Consider the following 26249-nt stretch of genomic DNA (forward strand, 5'->3'; position numbering starts at 1 on the left):
TTGTGAAATTCGCGGAGACTAGCTAACAATACAACGCTTCTGAAGTTATGAATCTGCACCACACGCCAAATAATTTTTGTCAAAAAAAAAAAAAAAAAAAAAAAAAAAAGGAGGGTAGTCCAAGAAACAGGTTAGCATTTCAGAAATGTTCCAGAGGGCTGAGAAGAAAATTTCAGCTGAACCATCAGTGTTACATACCACTCCGACACATTCCACCCCCTTGCAACGTCAGATATCTGTGCTATTTTTAAAGACAGTGATTCCAATAAAACTGCACAAAATTCTTGGTAATAATTTTTATTAAAAATAGCGTGTTCTTGATATTTTCAAATCAGTTGTTTTTATTTTATTTCGTGAATTGCATACGAAAAATTATTTATGTATTTTAACTTTTCTAAAACTTTAAGCCTTAAGCTGATTTAACAGAGCAGTACAGTATGCTACATGTAACTCATTTTTGTTTTTACAGAAAAGCTACTTTTAGGTTTTTGATCATGTAAACTCTCCTGTTGTGTTTAATATATAACAGTTGCTTGGTTTTGTCCGTTAAAACTATTGGTTTTGCTTATATCCCTTTTTCTAACACAGATTTTAAAAATGACCTTGATAATCTAGCGAATCCGGCATTGCCAGATCCCTGAGCATGCCGGATTATCATCAAAATCCTACTATGAATATGGGAATGCAAGGTTTCTCGTCGTATTTCAGTGATGGAATCTTCTCGGGTTATCAGCCGAAGTCAGGGTGTCGTAACATTTCGACGAGTTTCCTACTAGTCGTTTCAAGGCGAAGTTTACTCGACTTTTCTTTCCATATAAAAACGTGAAGACATCCAGATTTCTTACTCAGAGTGCTGTGCACGAAAAGATGTGGAGTTATATTGACTGTCGCATGGTTCCATTTCAGTGCTTGCTTCAGACAGCAAAGCTTCTTTATACAGTTCAGTACAGTTCGTAGAGGACGAGTGTTTCAATCTTTTAACGAAATCATTACGTACAAAAGTAATTTGTGGATCTTTGGGTAGAGTATTTGTGCTCCAGTAGAGTTCACAACGTGTTTTCTTAGAAGCATCTCATACAAGAACGCACACGCAAGCGCCCTCTCCCCCCCTTCCAACCACACACACACACACACACACACACACACACACACACATAGGGAGCGACCAGGAAATTACACTCCCCTGAACAGTTAGAGCACAGCATTCAGATTGGCGTGCCGTTCCACATAACTTCTGATCCGTTGCGTGATGGATCTCAAAGGCTATTAGGCCATTGTACGTTTGACCCCAAAGTTGACGGTGGCTGTTCGTTTTACATGTCAACATGAGAAGAAATTGTTTTGATTGGCACTGTATTCTGTAAACGTTCTCTTATCTTTTTTGCTCAATACATGGCAGCTTCATTGAAAGTGATCGCGGGTCGCCACAGACATTTAAAGTAAATATTAAATGAAAAAGACGTTTACCGTTTCTACGTAGGCTGAAGTTCACTAGAGAGAGCCGTTCATCGTTCCACAGAGTATTGTGAATTTCCAACCCACTTCTCTCGTATTTTGTATTGTTGTCTTTCATATGTATAATCTGTCTGAAGTAGATGCTTTGTAAATTGCTGTTTTAGACTTTCTTTCGGATTGAGGTCGACAGCTTCTTGCGATACCGGTGTTTCTTTAGGCTGTATGTTAAATATCTAGGAACAGTTTTATTACAGCACATGAAGTCCGAAAGACATACATTGTATTAATTCTATATGCTATTTTTTACTAAATGTCAGCATTCCTGTGCGTGTTCTAAGTGTCTTAGATTGGCACGTGACTCGAAGTAGATGGCAGATTGTGTCGCGACAGTTTGCTATGCAAACAGGTCCGCGGAATAGCTGTATACTGCCATACATGTATTTACATCGCGCTTGGGAAAACTTTACCCAGCCACATTTCCGATAATTTGACAAATATGGTAAAATTTATTTGCACCCGACTCTTCGCGAGTCGCCCTTTGTTCTTTTTTTACTGTGTATTTCTCCTACTTTTCTTCTCGGGGTCAAACGACGTATAGCACAAATAGACACAGATTAACTACCAAAACTTAAAGGCTACAAATTTTATACAATTGTAGAACCAGCGGGTTGTGGTTGCTTCACAAAACACTGGCTGCACTTTGAAACTCCTTCTGCTGAGATCAGTTTCGCTCCTAGTGACATGAGAACGGATTCGGTTGGGTGACTTCCGGGTGGTCAACTCTTCTTTGTGGCTTTTTCAGGCATTACCCATGTTTTCACGAAGACACATTCCTGCACCTCACGTGTATGGTCTAGTTTGTTGTGATGGCAGTGTGAATACTTCAATTGTCTTAAGAAAAGTCTTTCTCGAATTCGAATTGTGAATTTGCGTGGTGGTAACTAACCAGGTGTTGAGATTCAGATGTAACTGCTTTGTTATTTTCTTTTATGGCTACAATTTCTTTATCTAATGTCCATTGGGGTGGACCGTAGACAGCATGTAAAAAGGTGCGCCTTGTCTCACTGACAGCTGCCTAGAATAATTTGCTATTTATTACATCTGTTAAAAACTAAACATGAAGTCGTATTATGTAATGCAAGGTGTCTTGTATGATTTATAATTGTAACAAAAATTAAAACAGGGAGTTCATAAAATTATTACCAACTGTTGAATTTCTTTATTATACCTATCGTAATATTTCCAAATAAACCACCACTTAACAACATGAAACTAAATGTTAGTTTAAAGCTATGTAACGTAAAGTAGATGCGTCGTGTAACATAGTAAATACGGTCCGCTATCCCTTGAGCTACTCACGCTCCAGCGCTGAAAGTCTGTACTACACTGTTTAAAGATGCCAATATATGATTATTCACTACAACTACAGACTGCATTACTAGAATGATGCTGTTGTTGAATGTGTCTGGTCTGTGTTATATTATCCAGTCCACTAGAAGTATTTCCGTCACAAATCCGTTTTCATTCTCTGAGTGTAAGACGACTACCATGTCATCAGGACAATTTTCGTAGTAACTTATCGACGGCCCGACACATTCAGAGTGCCTCGTAAGTCTCACAGTAACGCAGTGACAGCATACAACACCGCATCCTCACTGGATTCGTCTGGAGACTTTTGTCTTGAATTGACCAGGGAAAACACGACACCTAATTTAACTGCGTAAACGTTATTCGCTAGAGTATCAATCTGCAACTACATTTCCTCCGGAAAGAATATGTTGCCGGCCGGGGTGGCAGAGCGGTTCTAGGCGCTACAGTCTGGAACCGCGCGACCGCTACGGTCGCAGGTTCGAATCCTGCCTCGGGCATGGATGTGTGTGATGTTCTTAGGTTAGTTAGGTTTAAGTAGTTCTAAGCTCTAGGGGACTGATGACCTCAGACGTTAAGTCCCATAGCTCTCAGAGCCAAAGAATATGTTGTAGGCACTGTGAGAGCTTAATATGGTCGCACCGCCGCGGGCTGTTAACTATTAGAGGGAAGAGGGGCACGATAAGAGGGAAGTGCACTTTAAGATTGCGCAACACGAGTAGCGGAGTCCCGGCGGCAAACATCAGCTGTATCATTGTTAATGCGGTAAGTGGGTCAGTTTGGTAGTTCAGGCTCTAGCGGTCGGCCCCAGCTTACATACCTACTAGCTGCTGCGACTTTTACTGGCGTTTTTATACACTGGTGTGCAAAACGTAAGGACGAAAGTAACTTTCGCATGATACAACTGCCAAGTAACATAGCTCGATGAAACTTAGACCATATACAGAAAGAATTGCTACAGTGTAGTACAGAAGGTAACTGAAAGAAATACGCAATGAGTCGAACAGAAATGACACATTTATTGAAAGACAATAATTACATTGAAGTCACCGCGATTTATTATGGTCCCCTAGACATTACAGAATGCAAGGAATGGTTCTTAATGGGGTGTGTGATCATGATCACTACGGACAGCAGCGCATGCTCTGCAACGGGCTCCCACGCTGGCCACGAGGTCGGTAAGGAGTTCTTGTCCCATCCCTCCATCAACGGAGCTGGCAACTGCTGGATGGTCATTTGTGCATGTGGACGTGTTGCAGTACCTCTCCCCAACGTATCCTGCACTCGCTCGATGGGTTAAAGTGGAGGAATGTACACGCCAGTCCAATATCCTCTTCTTCCAAGAGTTCCTCCAATTGCGCATTTCGATGCAGTCGCTCATTGTCATCCATAAAACTGAAGTCAGGGCCGAATGCACGCTTGAAAAGATATGCATGTGGAAGGAGTACAATGTCACAATTACGTTGACCGGTGAGTGTACCATGTTTAAAATTTGGAGATCGTTACGCCCATGCAGCATTATGCCTCTGCGCACCATAACACTTGGACTATCAAATCGATCATGTTCGACAACGTTCCTGAATGCGTTACATGTTCCCATTTCTCGCCACATGAGGGCACTTCCAGACTCACTACTCAGACTGCATCTGCTCTCATCTGAAAAGAGCAGTTCTCGTAGGTCCAGTCCCTGTGCTCTTGGCATCATCGTAAACGGTGCCGCCGATGTGTAGGTGTGAGTGGAACGCAACGTACTCGTCGTCGGACATTGTGCTCATCCCCACGCAGTCATCGTGCCACTGTTCAGCGTCAGATTGCGTGCTTGCAGTCCTGTTAAATGTCTTTGCAATTACACCCTCTATTTGACGTGGACACCGTGTCTGTTATACATTGTAGCGGTAACCTGTTGCTGTAGTTGACCATGGTCGACCAGGGCCTATGGTCCGAGGCGCTCATGTTCGTGGAACAATGCTGTGAGCAACACCAAACTCCGGGCTATGCTTGTGACAACTCAATCTTCTTCCAGTTTCCCGACGATTCTTCCCCGTGTGAAGTCATCCAAATGTTGTGGCCGGTCCATGTTGCAACGAAGAACACCACCACATTACGCTATAACTGCTCGTTGATGGACACACACTGTCTTTGTCCCGTTCTTTCAACTGCCTTGTATTGCAGGGCCAACCCCATTTGGTCCTATAGCCACGCTGACCTCACGGCATGTGCCGTCCAACGTTGTATGCACGAGTGGGAGACACTCCCACGTTTCCGCTCAGTTCTGCTACTTTATCTATCTCATCCTTAAATTTTGCTGAGCAGTATAGTATGGACAACCTTTCTTCTAAATTCAGTCCATATGTCGCATTAAAATGGTGATGTTCAGGCTTGCCCATTAATCAATATTGCTCGTTTCTATCCTGATCTTGTTAATTCTACATACATACATACATAGGGTGTAGCTCATATCCTCTCGAAACACAATATCATCTCTTTTTAAGTGGTTTGTGTAGTTTATTTGCAGTTCCTGACGGATGATTCGTCGTGTTCCGCTTCTCGCATCCCAGTTACGTCGTTATTTAGCAGTCACCCAATCCTTTAGCGTTGTCTTCCCAGTGATGTGTCAGGTCTATAAAGTCTTGTACTTGTGCAGAAGATGACAAGCTCTCGGACACCATACTTTTATGTCGATAGGGCAAATGCCAGGCGTACTTAGACAGGTTTTTTACTAAAAGCGTCTGCCAGTCTGAGTATTGTTTCTCTCTGGCTGCGACGCTATATGGCTGCGATATGTTCATTTCGTAGTTTTTAATTCCATACACATGCTGGGGATCTGATCATTGCCATAAAAATATCATAGTGGTACATTTAAACACAGAATTTGGTAACTAATACTCCTTTGTAAGTAATGTTACAGTTTTCTGTATAACTCTTGTGGGTCTCAGGTTGCCCTAATACGTGCGAAGACTTTCGGTTTCTAGTCTAGAAGGACCCCAAATGTCTGTCTGTCACACTTTTTCGAGCACAGCCATCGTTCTCGTGTTTTACAGTGGAATATCTTTTCAGATTGTCTTTAAGGAGAATATATGTTGTTTTATTTGCGTCTACTTTAAGCTCTTTCTGTGAACATGATGTTTCAGTTATTGAAGTACATCACTGACTACTCTCCAAATCTTCTCTGGAGTCATGGGATACAATCACGTGATGTCATCAGCATATGCAGTAAGTAGGCTCTCTTGTATGATCTTTAACTGCGATTCGATTGCGGTATTTCAAGTATTTCCACACACTATCCCCTATGGACAGCCTTTCGGAATTATTTTTACAATGTTGTCTTCGTTATTGTGCCACTCACTGCAGTCTTTGACAGTTTTACATAAAAGCACAGTAGAAGGATAAATGGCGATTTCCAGAAGTCGTGCAAACTTAGCAGGCCATCGTAACTTGTATGCTGTGGCTATGTCTGTCACGATCCCAACCACATATTTTGCTTGTACATCGTCAATAACAGCCATGGCGTATTTAGTCACATCATCTATGGTCTTACATTCTTTTAACTTCGAATTAGCATTCATTAACTTCGTAAAATTTTCTGTGACTGTGTAATCTGTTTGACAGAATTTTTTCCCGGACTTCGCCTAAAGTAAATTGATCGATCTAGCTTTGCAGGTGCGGTATCATGTTAAGTGTCCTCTTTTGTTAATATTACAAGAGAACTTTTTCACGTGTGAGGAACCCTTCTACCATTTAATAACACTGTAAAATATGGAACAATTTATCTGTTTGGCACATCAGCATGAATATTTTCGGAGCTTGTTGCTTTTCCTTTCTTGATTAGAGAAATTGCTGTGGCAACTTCCTGCACAATTATTATAATTACTCCCATTGTGGCGTAAGATGTGGACTCCTTACGCTGATCAGCCAGTACATTATGACCACCTACCTAATAGCCGTCTGTCCACCTTTGGTACGGATAACAGAGGCGACGCGTCGTAGCACGGAAGCAGTGAGGCCGTGATTGGTTGCTGGAGGAGTTGGCACAGCATCTACACACATAAGTCACCTAATTGCCGTAAATTCCGGGGAGGGAGGCGATTTGCTCTGACGCCACGTCCAGTCACATCCCAGATGTGTTCGATCAGGTTCAGATCTGGCGAGTTGGGGGCAGCACATCAATTGGAACTCGCCACTGTGTTCCTCGAACCACTCCATCACACTTCCGGCCTTGTGACATGGTGCATTGTCTTGCAAAATGCCGCTGCCGTCTTGAAATATGATCGTAATGAAGGGGTATACGTAAAAAACTTCCTGGCAGATTAAAACTGTGTGCCCGACCGAGACTCGAACTCGGGACCTTTGCCTTTCGCGGGCAAGTGCTCTACCAACTGAGCTACCGAAGCACGACTCACGTCCGGTACTCACAGCTTTACTTCTGCCAGTACCTCGTCTCCTACCTTCCAAACTTTACAGAAGCTCTCCTGGTTCGCAGGATTTATTGAGTTATCAACAAATTTTCCACCTTTGTTTCATATTTCTTGCCTCGGGCAGTAACAAGGCTGTCGTCAATGTACATGAAACTTAAGATTCCTTCAGGTAGAAAGGTGTCATTTTTATAGATTTTAAAGAGGATTTATTGAGTTATCAACAAATTTTCCACCTTTGTTTCATATTTCTTGCCTCGGGCAGTAACAAGCCTGTCGTCAATGTACATGAAACTTAAGATTCCTTCAGGTAGAAAGGTGTCATTTTTATAGATGTTAAACAAACTAGGCTCAAGTACACTCTCTTCTGGTAAGCCATTTTTCTGCTTCCTTCATCTGCTTATTTGGCTATGGAATTCCACGGAGACTTCGGTTCTGAATATTCCTGATAGTGCGTATCCATAAATAGTCTTTTGTGATGATTTAACTCGTTCTAATAATAAATAATGTTTCATAGTTTCGTATATTGCTGTAAAGTCTACGAAAACAGCTCTTGTAATCTGACTTCTTTCATAACCATCTTGGATGGTTGATTACTATTTGATAAGTGTAACTCTTCCCTGCCCCAAAGCTTGCTTATTATGGAATCTGGAGCGGGGCATTCTTTTCCACCGGTCTTTGCAAGATTAGCGTTTCCAACACCTTGGAAAGGTTATAGCCTTAGTGTTGTGAATCTGCAGTCCCCGCCTTGCCGAACCTGACGGACGATTCAAAACGTCAACCTGTCACTGCCACCTTCATTTTTCTCCCCACAGCAGTCTTCCCACCGAGCAACTTTTAGCTGTATGGCATTGCAATCTTATGCGAAAAGAGCTGCTTCCAAATCCCCATCTGGCGACACCGCTTGAACTTTTTTTTTTTGATTTCTCAAGATCACTTCCTATGATTTGCTGAGTGTGGCATTAAAGGTAATTCCCACTCCTTCACCAGAGCGAGATTGTGCTCCGTGTCGAATGACATCAACTTCAACGGGACACTGAGGGCTAATCTTCTTTACTTGTGCCTCTTCTCTTTCATAAGACAGTCAAAAACTTTCTTCCTCACAGAGTACGCTCTAACGACTCGTCCACTTCTGTCCGTCTGTATTTGTTTCAAGCAAGGGCGCTAATGATGTCATCGTTTAGCGTCATAAACCACTAATCATCATCATCATCATCATCATCATCATCATCATCCTCTTCCGTGATTGCTAAACTGCATTGATGCCTTACAGAAGTTTCTCGCGTAGTCCCCACTTAATGTAAGAGATAATAGTGTTGCCCCTCTTCACCCCACTTACCGCACCAATTGTTTTAATGTGTCAACCTTCCTCCTGAGCTCGTTCTGTACTATCACGTAATTGATTAAACATATTATTCTCTTTCCTAACAACACTGTGCTACTTTAGTTCTGCAAACCACATGTAAAATGTAATTTTCAGGCGGTAGAATTTTTCGTGAAACCACGGCGCTATTACAGAAACTTCCTGCACCATGATACATTTACTGTTTAAAAAATTACTTTAAATGACGACTTAATATAGTTGATTGTTGTAGAAACAGATCGCTACGCTTCCTGTTGCTTACCTACAAGTGTGTGTTGGCCTTTTCTGGTATCAGCTGTGTGTGATGCAGAACATTGATGTGACGCCTTACTTCAAGGACTTCCATCCCCTAAAAGTTTGTTTTAGGAAAATTTCCTTGCCTGTCCCTTTGTGTGCTGTTTCTGGTAAACTGGAAGCGTTATATGCCATACTCTTATATCGTTTACTGCTTAAGGTCTTAGGTCAGTTTCTCCGTTATACGAAATGTCAGTAGCTCCACCAGCGTTATACCTGCGAGCTGACACAAGTAGGCATGATTAGGTCACGTTGATACGCCAAAACAAATGAAAGCGGTAATCAGTTTGTGTCAGTTTGGTATTTTATTAGTTAAAAATAAAGGGTCTCACAAATTATTTGAAGAATACGGTAGGCAAGATTATATATGGAAATAAAGTTAACTTTCATAACACATTCAAAAATAATTTTAATGTCTCTCATACAAGGCAGCCGCTGTCACTCTCAAAAAACCCTCATACCTTATCGATGGTGGGGCCTACCATACTTTCTTTTTCCAAACTGGTTTTAGGGAAAATTTATTTAGACGAAATTGATAATTTTGTTCTGTCGAATAATACTGCTGAAAAAGTAACATCTTAAATAATTTTATCAGTTAAAATTGTGACTTGGACGTATCTCGGTTGTCTCACAAGAGGATATAATTAAGTGATAATCAGATAGCTAGTAATAATGTGTTTGCTCTGTGTCTTTTTGAATAAAAGCTGTTGGAACTCAGACGAGGTGAATTGCAGGCCATTGCCAGACACTAACTCTGTGTGGTGCTCCGCCCATACTCTATATTCTATACCGAAGATACTGTATTGGGACCGGATCATAGTGCACACACCTAGCGAGTTGGCGCAGCGGTGCAACACTGGCAAGCACTCCGCAGTTCAGATCCCCATCCGACCATCCACATTTAGATTTTCCAGGTTTACGCTAAATCACTTAAAGCAAGTGTGGTGTTCGTTTCTTTGAAAAGGACACGGCCGATTTGCTTCCCCAGCCTGAGTTAGTGCTCAGTCTCCTATGATCTCGTCGTCGACAGGCAGTTAAACCCTAACTTCCTTCCGTAATGCCCACCATAGTCTTTGTCATTCGGGCTATAAAGCTCGAAAGAGCATCTACCACCAACCGCCACATTGGCCTGCTCTCGTGGTTGAGGGTAATAGTAGATCTGCATTGGCATGTTGAGAAGTGATAAATGCCATATTACCAAGCCGGCCGGAGTGGCCGTGCGGTTCTAGGCGCTACAGTCTGGAACCGCGTGACCGCTACGGTCGCAGGTTCGAATCCTGCCTCGGGCATGGATGTGTGTGTGATGTCCTTAAGTTAGTTAGGTTAAGTAGTTCTAAGTTCTAGGGGACTGATGACCACAGCAGTTAAGTCCCATAGTGCTCAGAACCATTTGAACCATAATTACCAAGAGAGTGGTTCGGTGGCTAAGCGGATGAGTGTCAAACCACAAATATAAAATACCTTCACGAATTGTAAAGCAGCTACGAACAGTATGGCCACACAAATATAAAAGGTCAAACTTTAGGCCCTAGTCGTTCCAAAACTGTCAAGGTGCACCCTGGTTATGAGTCCACGTTAAATTGTTGGTTTCCCCATAGCAGTTTAAAATTCGGAAGAAGACATGGCCATCCTATCATCAGTAAGGTCGTTCCAAGTAAAGCGGTGAGGTGTACAAACCAACGTTTATGTTGATCACAACTTAACCGTTAGTTACTTAGAAACGACACTCAGCACTGCAAACGCTGAGCAGTTTTCTCTGGGAGCTTGGACCAAACCGAGCAGGAATATCAACGATCCGTTATCAAGTGGAACTTCGTACCGTGGAGGTACAAATGAAACTCTATAACTGGTAAATAAAGGCCAGTGCTTTCATTTATGTCTGATAAAGGTGGTGTTGGGCGCAGTGAAGCTGCGATCGGGTGTAGGTCCCGGACGATTTCAGATAGAAGGAACGAGTGTGTTCAGATGTGTGTGAAACCTTATGGGACTTAACTGCTAAGGTCATCAGTCCCTGAGCTCACACACTACTTAACCTAAATTATCCTACGGACAAACACAAACCCCTATGCCCGAGGGAGGACTCGAACCTCCGCCGGGACCAGCCGTACAGTCCATGACTGCAGCGCCCCAGACTGCTCGGCTAATCCCGCGCGGCGAAGGAACGAGTGTCTTAGCTGTCCACGTTGCGAGCTTAATCAAATCCAGTCATGAGTCACAAAGTTGCCCTATGTTTAGTATGAGCTGTCCAAAACGCATCCAAAGAACACAGAAAAACATAGTAATATGGCGTGGCGCGTTACAGAGTGCTCATATAAGTAAGCGAACAGCTTGCTGTCCAATAGGAGCTTGGATATCAAAGCTGTCTCTATACCTTAAATCATTCGATGGCGCTTTATCGATTTTGTCTTCTGGCGGGGACATGATAGATCTGTAATCCGAATCATTTTTGTTGTACCTGGTCTATATTATTAAGATCATTGCAGTATCATGTATCCTTCGTTATCTTTCAAGTTTTACAGTTACAGCGCAGAATTAAAAGGGCCTATACACCGCATATATGTTTCCAAACATGATGTATTGAAAAGGAGTAGGAGATGTACGAAATATTAAAAAAAAGTGAGAGAATAATGTGGAGAAAATGGTCCGATAAAAAGAGTGCATACCGGTGTGAAACATGAGACTAATTTCTTGTTTTAGTGGCTTTCTGTAAACAAACACGTTTGTTAAGACAATTTACTTGAAAACTAAACAACACTTCTGTGATTTTTATGAACCAGTTTCATATATGCCATATTTTGTGTATATGTTAAGTACCGGAATGATCGCTTGCGTTGGGAGAAGTTCCTATCTGTTGTTTGTTTTACAATGAAAGTGTTAATTTATTAATTGTATCTTCAGCCGTCCCCAATGACTGAGTATTCAAAAGCCAATTAAATTTGAATTGTGTGAGTCATATGACAATTTTTTGAATGTACTCTGCTGCACTTACTGTTCACTTGGATTATAATATAAAAGGGTATTTGAATCCAAGTTACGACAGCTAGTGCAAAGATTATAGTGGTTCAAATAATTTATTTCGACTGTTAGCCCGGTTCTCGTTGCAACTAAATTTAAAAAAAATATTATTTTTAGTGTACAGACCGCATAAAGAGTATCACATCACATTTCTACATAATCTCCTCCACACCCAACTCAAGGTCGCCAGCGTGAATCCATGCAGAAAATTCGTTTGGAGACCTGTGCAGGCAACATAGCACCGTACGGTGTACTACTTCATCAGAGCGGAACGCTTCTCTGGGTGGCTCGAACACATGATAATAGCTTGGGGAACGTTCTGATGAGTGTGGTGAATGCGGAAGGTATTCAGACATGACGTGTATAATATATAACTGTAGCACGGATCGTGCGTTGTCATTTTGCAACAGAGCACCAACAGCCAACAATCCACGTTGTTTCGATTTGATTGTAGGCCGAAGATAATTTCCTTAGGACGTCTGAGTACAAAGCAGCAGTAATAGTGGTCCTTTACGACTTATAAATCTCCGAGATGGTGTTACTCGTTCAAAAAGAGAGTCCGTGTAGCCTTTCGGAACTCCTTTGGTTCGTACCATGAGGAATGTCGCCATCCCTTAGTCCTTCTCTTCTTTTATGGTCGATGGTAGTGGATCCAGTTTGTGCCTCCGATGACGATTCTAGCAAGGTATGCATCGCCTTGTTCAACACAACGCAGTTGGTCACATGCGTCAGCACGCCACTGAATCAATTCAGGATCAACTGCGCGGAACCTATCTTGCAAACACGTTGTACAACTGAAGTATATCATGCACAGCGTTATGTGCTGGACCATAACTAACGTTTACAGTTGCTGCAGTGTCATCCAGTCTTACGCATCGGTTATCCATCGCGATGGCTCCAACGCCTCCGGTGTTCTTTGGACTCTCAATACAGTTTGCCTGACACGGACGAGGAGCATCGGCCCCGGACGTCACACCATTTGCGAACTGCGGACTCTACTCGCAGGTTTTCTGCCGTTTCAGGCGTGCCTCACCATGTAGTACCTTTATTGTGTTGAATTTCGGTCGGTTTCACAACATGTATATCTAGAAAACCATATAATATAACTCTGTTCCTCTCTAGTTCAAGTTACTTACTGGACGGCCATTGACTGCCCATGTACCTGATTTCGTGCATCTGTACGATGCTGCCACATAGTGAACATCTAGCGTACTGTTAGGAACATGTGTATCAAATTACTGGCTACTTGCTCCATTTTCCATTTTTATTATATACTTTATTTTTGATGTGATGGAACCTCATATGTGTGTTCCTCTCATCAACGCCATTCAACTAGCTCATAAAGTTACTTTAAGTGAAGTCACGTCAGTTGTTAATACCATTGGGCCTTAATTACTTAATGTTTATGCCAGATACCTGGAATGCGTGTAGTGAAGCATTTAAAGAAAAACTACTGTACTGAAAGATGTGTCTAGCTTTTGTCTTCCATCCCAGTAAATATTTTAGAGTGAAACCGAATCGTTTTGAGTGTTTAGTCGGTAGAATTTTATTGTGCAGTTTCCACTAATGGTACCAGAGCGCGCAAAAGCAAAAAAAAAGAACTAGTTAATTGTGACCAACTCCTCAATCTGTAAACTCACCCACTTGAACTCGTGACTACCGCGAAGAATCATCGTGCGACCCCGTAGCGCCAAATGACAGGACTTGTTAATGAACGTTTTAGCATAATTGGGAAACGAAATAGTGTATCGATGTTTTATGAAGGTCAGAACTGAAGTATGAGCAAACGGTCGAAGCAAGTGCCTCTTTTGACAACTGGTACACTCTGACGGACACTCAAAGAATTGTCTGCATCTCCTGCTGGTTCATCAGTGCGGACAACTAACATACGGCTTGACAGTTCGATGGTTATTGAATGGTGTTGATGTACCGGTTTGCTGGGTGGTTTATTATATTATTGTTGATTATTTTATATTATTGTTCTTTTGTTTCCATTTACTCCATATTTTGTTTTATTTAATTTTTCTTTGTTAGGAGTTGTTCGAGAAGTATTTTGGATTTATTTATTTATTGACACATTTGTAATAGCTTTGTAATAGGACAAGTAAATTATGAATAATGTCTCCAATTTTGTACATTAATATTGTTAAAAAATATAAAATCAATGACCAATTTTAGAATACCTGATGATGGGTCCATGTATTGTCCACATAACAAATGGAGGTATAATCGGGTCACGTTTTCATTCCTTCGCGTGGATGACCTTGTGCAGGTTTGATGTCAAAGGTAGATTGTGCATAGCGTTTGCTGCGCAGGTTCTTCGTGTCATTTGACCAGCACTTTTGCATTTGGTGCCCTTAGAGAAGTCAGCGATTCGTTCCTGGAATTCCGATGCCATTACTGACACAGTGCAGTTCGACAGTGTCCACTTCTATCCCAAACAACAATGATATATTTCCCAATGAAAAAGTGCGTTGTTATCGGGCACTTGTTTGTTTGAGTGGCTCCAGGAATATAGCACGCGATCGGCGAATGTCAATAGAATTAAGCATTTACGAGACTTCAGGGAACAGTATATCTATCATTTTCTTCTGGGTTGGCACTACAGCCTCGATAAATTTGAAGAACGACATTATTCCACCTGCCTGTATTTTAAGTTACTTTATCGTACACTACTATTTTCGGACACGGCCCGTTTTCAAGTGGATCTATAGCAGCAGATGTGGATACATTAACCTCGCCTCGTCAAATAATCGCGTGCCGGGCGTGTTTGTACACCACGTGAAATATAAGGTGCACGACATGACAGTGGTAGCGAGAACAATAGCTTTATCACGCTATTAAAACGCTGCATCTAATCAGTAACACCAGGAAGACATTGTCCTCGCAACCACTATCATGTCATAAACCTTAGATTTTAAATGATCAACGTCGACGGCCATGCTGTGCATAAATACACACGGCACGCGATTTTATGATGAGATGGGGATAATGTATCCACATATGTTGCTGTAGATGTACTTGAAAATGGGCTATGTCCGTAACTAGTAGTGCAAGGTAAAGTAATTTAAAATAGAGTTCGGTGGAATAATGTCCTTCAACTTACATGTCAACATTAAGGGGTACATTCAGCGTAAAGTATTTAGGTTACGCCGTAAGACTATTACCGAAGCGGTATTGCAGCATTTGGATGTTGGTTTGCTGCTACGCATTCGTGAAAGATGAACCTAAAAGCATTACGTAGGTGGTCTTTATGCATTGATCACAATTTGTAAATATCTAACTGCCCACACCTGACGACCCAACTTACGGATTTTTAAAACAGCATTATTTCTTTGTTTATGGCGTTCTCCATTCATAAAGACAAATTTCTTTTCCTACTCTTGTGACACCAGTGGCTGTTTCCTGTTTGTCAAAAATAGCAGTTCGCTGACGAAAACACGAAATTGCGGTTGAGGCAGGACAAGTTGTTACGCGCTGTTGGATGACGCGTCCTGTGGGATTTGCGCAGAAAGCAACACCACGGGCCTGCGCATTCCTTCGAGCCTCCACCGTCAGGGGTTGCACGATATATGGCAGTCTTTTCACATGTGTAAAGATGCTGCGTAATTTGCTAACAATGTTGTATTATGTTCAGATATATCTTCATGTTTGTATTTTATACTTGGCTCTTCCATACCATGTTACCATTTATGAAATAAATTTAATTTTTTGAAAACTGTAATAAGAATTTGCAATTGATAAAAAGAATAATATAATGAGAATTTTTAACTGACAACTGGCTTATTATTATATAAGATAATTACTTTCGCGTTATTGCATCATCTTTATCGTCGCGTAGATATATTTTGTGTGTGTTCTTTCTTGAAATGGAATTTTATTCTTTAATCAAAAAGAGGCATATTGAAGTGGTTGTTAATTCAGAAACTCTGACAAAGATTAAATCACAAATCTGAAGTTCATTTATTGTTGCTATTGATCTTTCGTCATTCCAAGCACGCTGTTTACGTACACAGATAACCAAAACAGTTTGACTAACCTGCAAATTGCTCTTTGGCCTCTCTTTCTCATGTAAAACAGTCGTAGTTCGTTGCGATATAGAGTCTACGAGGATCTGCTGAAAAATAATGGTTCCGCACTTTACATGTGAAAACTCTTAATTCTTTTTTAAATAAAACAAACATTATTAACATTCTACATCTTCATTCTTCATGTCTTCATATTTGCAGTCCTCTGCCGCTAGAGGACTCTGAATTGTAGCTTGCAACATGGCGGTGTGTAATGTAACTATGTCGATGCGTGTGCTGTAATCGAGTTTCGAATTCTAAGAGTTCGTCCACACATGCAGCATCCCCTGCTTCAACATGACAGTGCCAGGTCACACATGAGTGCTGCGACATCTGTAACAATCCGACGCCTTGGCCTCACTGTCATCGATCACTCAGCATGCAAACACGACTTGGCCCAGTCCGATTTTCATCTGTTTTCAAAACTTAAAGATCACCTTCGGGAACTTCACTTTGATAATGATGAATCGGTGCAAGCAGAGGTGAAGTTGCGGCTTCGTCAACGAAGTCTAACATTCAACTGTGACGGTATGAACAAACTGGTCTCTCGTTGAAAGAAATGCGTTGGTTGCCGGGGTGACTATATTGAGAAATAAATATGTAGGCATGAAGAATAAAGGTGTAGAATGTTAATGATTTTTGCCTTACTTAAAAATCTTTAGAAGTTTTCATCTAAAAAATTCCGATGCATTACTTTTCAGCACTCCTCCGTTAAATCCTTGGTACAAAGTGGGATAAAGGTGGCAGGAAGCCTTCGTGCTTACATCACACAATTGCTGAAGACTACATGGTCGTGGTGTATGGGACCTACTGAGCGGGGTAGCGGAGTGGTTAGCACACTGGACTGTCATTTGGGAGGACGACGGTTCAGACTCGCGTCCGGCCATCCCGATTTAAGTTTTCCGTGATATTTACCTAAATCACCCAAGGTGAATGCCAGGATTGTTCCTTCGAAAGAGCATGACCACTTTCCTTCCCCATCCTTCACTTATCCGAGCTTGTGCTCCGTTTCTAATGACCTCGTTGTCGACGCGACGTTAAACACTTAACTCCTCCTTCTCCTTGTGAGACCTACGCTGACGCTTTAGTTAATCAAGTTAAGTACTACGTTCCTTTCTTAGATTATTGGGAGGAAATTTTGGAGGATGTGTAACATAACACAAAAAGAAAAATACAATATGTATAGAACTGATATTCTAATATCTCCGTAACAAATCCAAAATGAAACTGTCCTGAGGAAGTCGAAGAAGTCCAACATTTTAAACACTGAAATTTTTTTTTTTCAGATTCATGCAAAACTTAACACACATGTAAATGTGTGTAGATCAGTTGGTTCTCCTGAGAAATTCTATAAAGGAGAAGGCAGAATAGGGCAGCAATAAATCTTTTTTGTCCTCTTTCTTTGTCGACAGGTAATTCTTTTTTTTTTTTTTTGTCGGAAAATGGGTACACGTGACCAACAGTTTGACTGACGTAGTCCACAGCCTTCGTAATACGTTCTACAACGTTCACAGATCCAGCTTAGACACAGATAAATGTCGCTCCTGGAGCACTGCTTTCTTCACGTGTAGTTTTCGTAGAGGATTTGTCGATCGGTTACGACTAGAAGACGACATGGACGTAATGTAAGAGGACGTGTGATTCATCTGAGTAGGCAGCTCATTTCCATTGTTCACCGTCCCTTGTGCACTGCAGTCTCAACTGACAATGTTAGGTCAGTAAGAGCAAACATGTGCATCTTCTGCTGCGAAACCCTTTTTGCATAGTGCTCAGAGACACCTTCCCGTGTGGTGTCACAGATAGTCACCAATTATGATTAACAAAATGGGCGACAATCCTAATACATCTACATTCATGGATGAGCCATGAACTTCCAACGTTCAGTCGTCTGCTAACCGTTTTCATCGCCATTTGTCAGGTTCGGGGTGTTCCTAACCTTTTCAGGACGTGAATATTTGATAATTCTCACAGTTTCTGTGATACCCGTTTTCTGTTGCATTGTGGTAACAATCTGACATTTATAACTACCGCGTATATCGCTATATTTCCTCATTCCGTGCTCATGGAGTCGACCGAATAATTTCTTTTTAATCCCTGCATTTGTTATATACCTCTGGTATCACGTTGCTTGACTCAATTCAAGTTCATTGCGTGATAGAAGGGTAGCATAATTTTCTGGCTCTGAGCACTATGGGACTTAACATCTATGGTCATCAGTCCCCTAGAACTTAGAATTACTTAAACCTAACTAGCCTAAGGACATCACACACATCCATGCCCGAGGCAGGCTTCGAACCTGCGACCGTAGCAGTCGCGCGGTTCCGGACTGAGCGCCTAGAACCGCTAGACCACCGCGGCCGGCCATAATCTTCTGGTTAAGTAGTGTACGTCGTGGTAATAATTCTTGTCCCTTATTGAAGTGCCACAATTTTCAGCAGGTCGTAATGCAGCGTAATCTAAGGTGTTGAGCAAACATCGTACATTATATCTGCCGAGACGGAAATGTAATTTGCTTGCAGCAGACTGTTGCTATATAAAAACCACGAAGCCTGCTTTCAGTGATGGCTAAAGGGGATTACCAACACGTCATTCTGCTACGCTGCAGTGATACAGGCTCGGTTGCTTGCAGCTGTTCGTGTTCATACATCTTTTCGAGTGTATTGTGTTAGCAAGAAGGACGGCAAGTTCTTATTCTGGAGAACGCTGCATCCGTCCTTCGTGCGACCTTCCTGATTTAGACTAGCTATTTTTCACCAAATGGGGCAAGGGCTTCCCTTTCCACATGCGCGCGCACGCAGAATGAAATGAAAACAATGATAATTCCTTTCATGCCTATTTCGTCTGCATCTACATCAGCTCTTGACCCTAGTTAACTTTCATGTACGGCGGGGACGTCTGATCGTCCTCTGGGTCGTCTTGTTGAACCGATAATTGTAATGTGATGTATCAATTACTTAAGAATTATTCAAAAAGCTGTACGTGAGATAAATGTACTGGTTTAAAATTGTAGTCCAGGTTACCGTATTTTCATTACGGCTTTATGCACATCAATGGTTTCCGTATATCGTCACAAGGATATGGTAGTGCTGCCCATCCTAAATAATCAGTCTTTCTCATCCTTAAAATGCTGTCATTTTGTGCTATTACTTTCTTTCGTAACCAAAACCTCACATCTGGATATTTCCCGTCACTCTAAACGTATATTCATTGAGAAAATAACGTGTTTACCTTACTCTTTAACCATACTCCACATTCATGCCATACGATCCCATGAGTTCCTGTTCACATTATTTCCGAAGCTTATTTAACGTATTAGGTTCGAAATTCGACAGTTTTTGCTATTGTTTCACTGAAAATCTTTAATGTTGGCGCTTGTTATCCATTGTTATCTATAAACCGAAGCTATATATTTATGTAGTCTCTCTATGCTGCATTTGGTAGTTACTTTGGTCCCTGTGTGCAACCATAATACTATTTAGATATTATTTGTTTCATATATTCTAATATACTATTTTTCTCTCTGTCACTTGTTGTTCAATTGGTGGTCCAATAAAGTAGACTACCAAATGTATTATTCTTAATTTATATTCTAATGACATGTTTTGGTTGTTTTGCAGTAATATTTGTATAGAAGATACGAATGTCTAATTATTCAAGTTGCGATCTGTTGGAGTGAATATGTGATTCATTGCCTCACCTGAGATTGTTTAAGGTTTAGTTTCACATATTGTGCCATTTCTTCCTTGAGTATTAGCCATTAGACTGCAGAATCACATATGTGTGTATTTTGAGTTTTGAACTTCATTTATTTGTCATTTTTCAGTATGTCATTTAACAGGAAGTTACTGTTTTTAAGTCAACCTTAGTTTGGGTTTCAAATGGGTTTAAGGGCTTATCAGGATACCTAATGAAATTGAATTTATGAGGAGCCCATGTATTTCTTCATGAGGGTATTTCTCAATTTCCTTTGGTTTCCATTGATTAATTGTTCTTCAATCATCAGATAAGGTGGTGCAGGATAAAACCCTAGGCTTCCAGGTGGGAGGACGACACTTTAAATCCCCCTCCAGCTATTCAGAGGTGGTCTGTGTAAATTCATTTGTAAAGGGCAAAAACAATTTCTTTTCCCGTCCTTCCTTAATCTGAGCTTGGGCTCCATCTCTAGTGACTTCCCCATCATTGGGACATTGAAGCCTAATCTCCTTTCCTTCCTTTCTGTGACTTCTTTTGTTTCACTGTATTATTCCTCATTATTCTATCGTCTAATAGTTCACTGAATTTGTGTGCTAGTGATGTTTCTTTTTTCGGCTTCTTGGTTGAGGATACATCCTAGAGTACATAAAACAGTCATGGAAGAGTCTTCCATTGAAAAATTAAATAGCGGCTTTAACTATCGTTAGGCATGTGAAGTATCATTGATTATTTGATGCAATGAAAAACAACATCAATCCTGAATGTTCACTATTTGTATTCTTTAAATGTTAAAAGACTATATTTAGGTTGAAGTAGTTATTAACTGATAATGAGGTTTGAACGGGATAGATTTTATGTGGAAGACCACAGCAACATGTTAACTTCTGAGTGAAAGTAATGGTATATATGATTCTAAGAAACTACAAGGAAATGATCTTTCTGAAATAAGAAAATTCACAGAACTGTTACAAAACATGTACAGAGGTTGCGGGCTTATTGATGTTACAGGAATACTAGTGTGTGATGAACTAGCTACTGTACATGTAACTCAACAAGAGGAGAAAATTTTATAATAACTTAATTCTCCCCATGTTTCAGATAACTGAAGGATTAGCAAGAAGCAAGATGTATTTACTTATTCACTAGATAATACACGTAACTAAAAACTGGACATTAAAGAGAAATGCTGTATGCATTACCTATTTCTGTGCATAAGCATTGACAAGAGGAATGATTTAAAATTTTCAGAAAAGCTACGGTAGGAAAATTTACTATTTCTCCCTTGTGATGTCACTCTAACCACTACACAAAAAAGTGCTAAATGCAGAGCTACACAGAGATTTTCAACACCATTCATTTAGTAGGAATTGAGACAATGCAACAAAAGCAATAAGTGTGTCAAAGGATGCAGTTCCTCACTCATATAGAGTAAAAACAGAAGAGAAAAAGACACGTAATCATATATCAAACCTAAAACTCACTCAGATAGACGTGCACTACTTCTAGGACGGGAAAGCGCCGGCTCCAATTCAAAACGTCCGGCAGATTAACGACGAGGGCCAATGTGTCGGTCAGTCTGGGCTTGGTTTTCAGGCGGTTTCCCACATCCCACTTGATGGAAACCAGACTGATAGCCTCATTCCGCCTCAGATACACGCTCCGCAAATATTTAGAAAACTTTCTCATACTTCTCAAACAATTTACTCTAGAAGCAGACAGATGGGATACACTGATTCCGTCCTGGGGATAAATAGGAGACTGACGACCTTAGATGTTTAGTCTCCTTAAACCCATAGTCACGAGCAGCTGCTATCAATGTAAATGGAAAGAAACATACACAGAATGAGAAATTTCCTTTTGCAGTAGGTTCCGTGCAGTACCTCGACATCATTCCTCAACCCCCATCCCCCATTCCGCAAAAAATCAAGAAAAACGTTTTTTCTTTCAGGTACCGATAATGGCACACTACTGCTCTCATTATGGACAAAATAAAAATGAAGAGATATCTTGTCTTCGGAAATAAAGAGTTAGATGCTCAAAATAGAACTCAAAGCAACAGAGAAGATTGTATGAACGTACACAATCTGATGACAATGTCATAATATCTCTGTAGTAAAAATAGTGAAGTTATTAATCATAATTCACACATGATCCTAAAAAGTGGTGCAAAAATACGTATTTCATTATGTGCTGAAGATGATGATGGACGTGCTTTACACGCATCCGGAATCTCACGTCGATATCTGGCTTCACCAATTCGGCATTTTGGGTGGTACTTACGGAAACACCCTAACAGTTTTCAGATGAGAGCTGTTGTAATAGAGGCAAATATAGATGGTTCTGTGATGAAAAGAATGAACGAGTTCAGTTCTGACAATCAAGGGAAAGCGTGGCCTGCTTTCATGAAGTGAAGGGACTACAGAAGTCATTCAGAGGTTTACAGCTCAGGCTTGATCCTAATTCAGTCAGAAAATTTATTGAAAACCACATACATATACCAAGACTGTAGTTGAGCGTTTGTGAGGACTGATAAAGGCGTTTTGCCCGCCGGGCTGGCCACGTGGTTTAACGTGCTGCTTCCCGATCGGGAAGGCGTGCCGGTCCCCGGCACGAATCCGCCCGGCGGATTAGTGTCGAGGTCCAGTGTGCCGGCCAGCCTATGGATGGTTTTTAAGGCGGTTTTCCATCTACCTCGGTGAATGCGGGTTGGTTCCCCTTATTCCGTCTCAGTTACACTGTGTCGGTGATTGCTGCGCAAACACCGTTTCCACATACGCGTACACCATAATTACTCTACCAAACATTTACATTTGGGCTTACGCTCGTCTGGTATGAGACGTTCCCGGAGGCGGGGTGGGGGGTCCACTGGGGGCCGGACCGCACAGTAACCCTGGGTTCAGTGTGGGGCGGCGGTGGGGTGGGCGGACTGATGTGGACCATTTTGGGGTGTGAACCACTGAGTGCTACAGCGGGACGAAGTCTCTCCGGGGTTTCTAGGTCCCCGGTTTAATACATACATACATATAAGGCATGTTAATATTCTCATCGCGTCTCAATTTATCATTATAAAGAACATTAAGTCGCGTTTCTTGAAAATTTGGATTACTATAGAAATGTTAGTCATAATCTGAAGTCAGTATATTGTATACCCTAATACAAGAAAAGAAACCCCACGAAGGGATTATCCGAAGGGGACGGAAATGGGTAGCTGTGACGTACATGTACAGACAAACAAATGATTAAAGTTTCAGAAAAATTTGACGATTTACTCAAGAGGAAGAGTTTCACAAATTGAGCAAGTCAATAACACATTGGGCCACCTCTGCCCGTATGCAAGCAGTTATTTGGCTTGGCATTGATTGATAGAGTCGTTGGATGCCCTCCGGACGAATATCGTGCCAAATTCTGTCCAATTGGCGCGTTACATCGTCAAAATTCCGATCTGGTCGAAGGGACCTGCCCATAATGCTCAAAACGTTCGAATTTGGTGAGAGATCAGGCGACCTTGCTGTCCATGATAGGGTTCGGCAAGCATGAAGCCATGTGCGGACGGCCATTATCTTGCTGAAATGTAAGCCCAGGATGGCTTGCCACGAAGGGCAACAAAACGGAGCGTAGAATACAGTCGACGTTCTGCTATGCTGTAAGGGTGCCGCGGATGACAAGGATGATAATAAAAGGGATACTGCTACGAAATGAAATGGCACCCCAGGCATGATCCTGGTTGTCGGACCGTATGGCGGGTGAAAGTCAGCTGGGTGTTCCACCGCTGTCCGGGGCGTCTCCAGACACGTCTTCGCCGTCATCGGGGCTCAGTTCGAAACGGGAATAATCATTGAAGACGGTTCCGCTCCAGTCAGTGAGATTCCAGTTTTCTAATAGATGGCTGTACTTATATACTAAATCTCAGCGTTTTCTCCGAAAAGTGCTTCCCTCGTACTTATTTGTGGGATTTGTACATACGAGACGTGAGGGGCAAGACGTGAGATGCGGCAGGTGGCGGCGCGCAGTCGCAGACTGTGGCTTCGACGTCGCGTATTGACTGTGCGGCGCTGCGCCGAGCGCCAGACGCCAGACGTAGGCCGCCAGCTCGCGCGGCAGCTCAGCTCAGCCCAGCCCTGCCCTCCTCTACTTTTCCTACCATGTGGTGCTGTAGGCGGATCAATTCGGCGGACCCTCAACCTATCACAACAATCCTTAAAGGTAAAGACACGCGAAACCCGCCGCATTCCCAGCTTTCATTCCAGCCTTCGAGCGAATTTGTATATCGCACGGGAGAGACGAGAGCATCTCTGTTTCTGCTTTTGCACCGCAGTTAACGAAGTCTCTTGACTTAGAAGGCTTTTTAGCATTCGCAGTTTGCTTACAGCTATTTTGCAGTATAGGGAGTGGTACAGTAGTGTGCTTTTTATTTATCTGCGCAGTGTGTGTACGAAAACGTTGTGCTTTCGTACGTCTCGTTGTTGGCCGGATTTCAAAGTAATGTTGTTTAGGAACGGAATGAACAACGACATTTTTCCGGCAGCAACTCGGCAGACGTGTAGCCGTGCGACATGCAGAAAGATTCGAAAATGAGGTCAGACGAAATTCAACTGCACGAACATGCTAGCAAGGGACATCGCGAATAAAATAGCCTAAAACGAATTAACTTGTGTCATCTTTAAGAAAGGCTGTCGCACAATTGAAAATGTATTATAGCTGACAGAGGTATATTGAGCTGTTACTTATAATTCTTACGGCTGTGGGAAATTTACTGCATTGCGGTAATATTCAGATAACACCGTTTAGTATTTGTAAAGTCTACTTCTAAGAAACACAGCACAGCAATAAAATACTCCTCACCCGTCGTTTATTGCGCTAGTTGCCCGAAAGGTATTTTTGTACACAACTACTGTTTGACATTATTGATGGGGAAATATACCAGAGAACCGTACTGTTGCTGGCAGTCGGTTTATTTTATTAACAAGGAGTAAGGGAATTCATATCAAAAGTTAATTAATGAATGAAATGTGTTTTAGTGCTTTACGAGGGCTTTCGCAAAACTGTGAGATCTTTTGCGTCGGAAATTCATTTAGGGCCCTTTTTCACAGGCTATCGGCAGGTCAGCATTGCAACAGGTAGACAACGTAGAGAACAATGTTTTGCGCGTGTATTTCGTTACTTCAACGTTTATTAATGCGAAGCGAACTGGCTGTGATATAATTGGGTCATTGTTATGACAACTGATTTTTCTCGCTTGAACGTCATTTTAAGTGCTGAGGTACGTTTTACCATGCTGCACGCTGTCGTAATGTTACTGCATGTACCTGGCGTGTTATTTCGTTGCGGGTCTACGCTTCATGTCCCGATCAATACGTGTTTCTCTGCACCAGTCAGCTTTTCTTGTAAGGCCAGCGGCTGCACTGAGGCTACACGAGTTTAACAGAAATCTTCGTGATAGGTAGATTTAAAGATGTCGAAGAATGCCTGCCGATGCTGATGATTCGGAAACTGAATTTCATCAGCATTGCCCGTGTTTGCCTTCAACCTTTAAAATTCATTCTGCCCGTAACGTAAGTCTCTGATTTTGCAGTTTTGTCACTGCGCAGGGCCTCTTTTTGTTGCAACCACAGTCTAACCTCGGGGAGAATTCCTGCTTTACTGAAGTGTGCCATTCGACCGTTAAGTGATCAGATGGCGTGACGATAGGAGAAGAGGAATGATTGTGTCGAATGAGGACTCGGAAAGAAATAATAGGTGAAGCCAGGGGTTTTTGGGAGGGCACGATTAGTTTTTGTAATTTTCTTACAGTCATCTCCAGTTTCAGACGTGAAAGAATTCTGTATTCGAGAGTAATCTCACTTTTCACGAGCGCGTTTTGTATGCTCTGAATATCATAAATCAGTCTTAGCATGACAAAAGACTTCCTTCCGTGTAACATATGTTGTCTTTTAATGAACATAGTGTTAACAGACGCATGTACAAGGTGCAGTACAGCGGCACACTACCAGGAAATGAGATACAATTGGTCCCACAAAACTAACTAATTCGCAACTGTAAAATTGTTCAGAACAGTTATATGGAATTGGTGTCTTATTCTTATAAGACAATTGGGATGGAAACACTACTTTGAAATGACCTGGCGATAAAAGACAGGACCGAAGAGCAGTTCAAGACTGCAACAGAGATATTCTTCACCCCAGTTTGTACAACGGCATATTACCAGGAAATGAAATACAGTTCGTCTCACAAAACTAACCAGATCGCAACTCGAAGGCTGTTCAAAACAAGTGTAGTGCCGTAGTACTCGGTCACAGCAGTGATAGCGGTGGTATGTCACTTGCCGGTGGTGAGCTGAGCGCCGATGTGTTCCAGCATCTCTCTCGAACGCTTCGTTCGTACATGCGTGTATTTTCAGGTTAAGTTTTCATCAGAAAGTTTGTTATTTCACGTCTCTCTCTGCCATTTAATAAGTTCAGCGATTTACCTAAGTTCGTGTGTTGTTCTTCAGCATTGAGCTTACCCTAGAGTTTCCGACTGTCTTCTTAATAGATCCTTTATTCCCTTTATGCATTTTTGCTCCTTCTATCCATATGTGTTTAA

The 26249-nt window shown here is 41.8% G+C and overlaps 1 protein-coding gene across 5 annotated transcripts in view; it reads left to right on the top strand.

The window, feature by feature from the left end:
• The window catches only part of LOC124555758 (ensconsin-like), a 410739-nt gene that overhangs the window by 42704 nt on the left and 341786 nt on the right, over window positions 1-26249 (top strand). For 2 of the 5 annotated variants that reach the window (XM_047129789.1, XM_047129794.1), the window contains exon 1: window positions 23795-23870. The exons of the other annotated variants lie outside the window; for them this stretch is intronic. In XM_047129789.1, coding sequence (XP_046985745.1) covers window positions 23810-23870 — 61 coding nt within the window. In that variant the 5' untranslated portion in view covers window positions 23795-23809. Of the gene's footprint in view, window positions 1-23794; window positions 23871-26249 lie in introns of those variants that run through there. 5 annotated transcript variants of the gene reach the window in all.

This window comes from Schistocerca americana, chromosome X (genome assembly GCF_021461395.2).
Source record: "Schistocerca americana isolate TAMUIC-IGC-003095 chromosome X, iqSchAmer2.1, whole genome shotgun sequence".
NCBI lineage: Eukaryota > Metazoa > Arthropoda > Insecta > Orthoptera > Acrididae > Schistocerca > Schistocerca americana.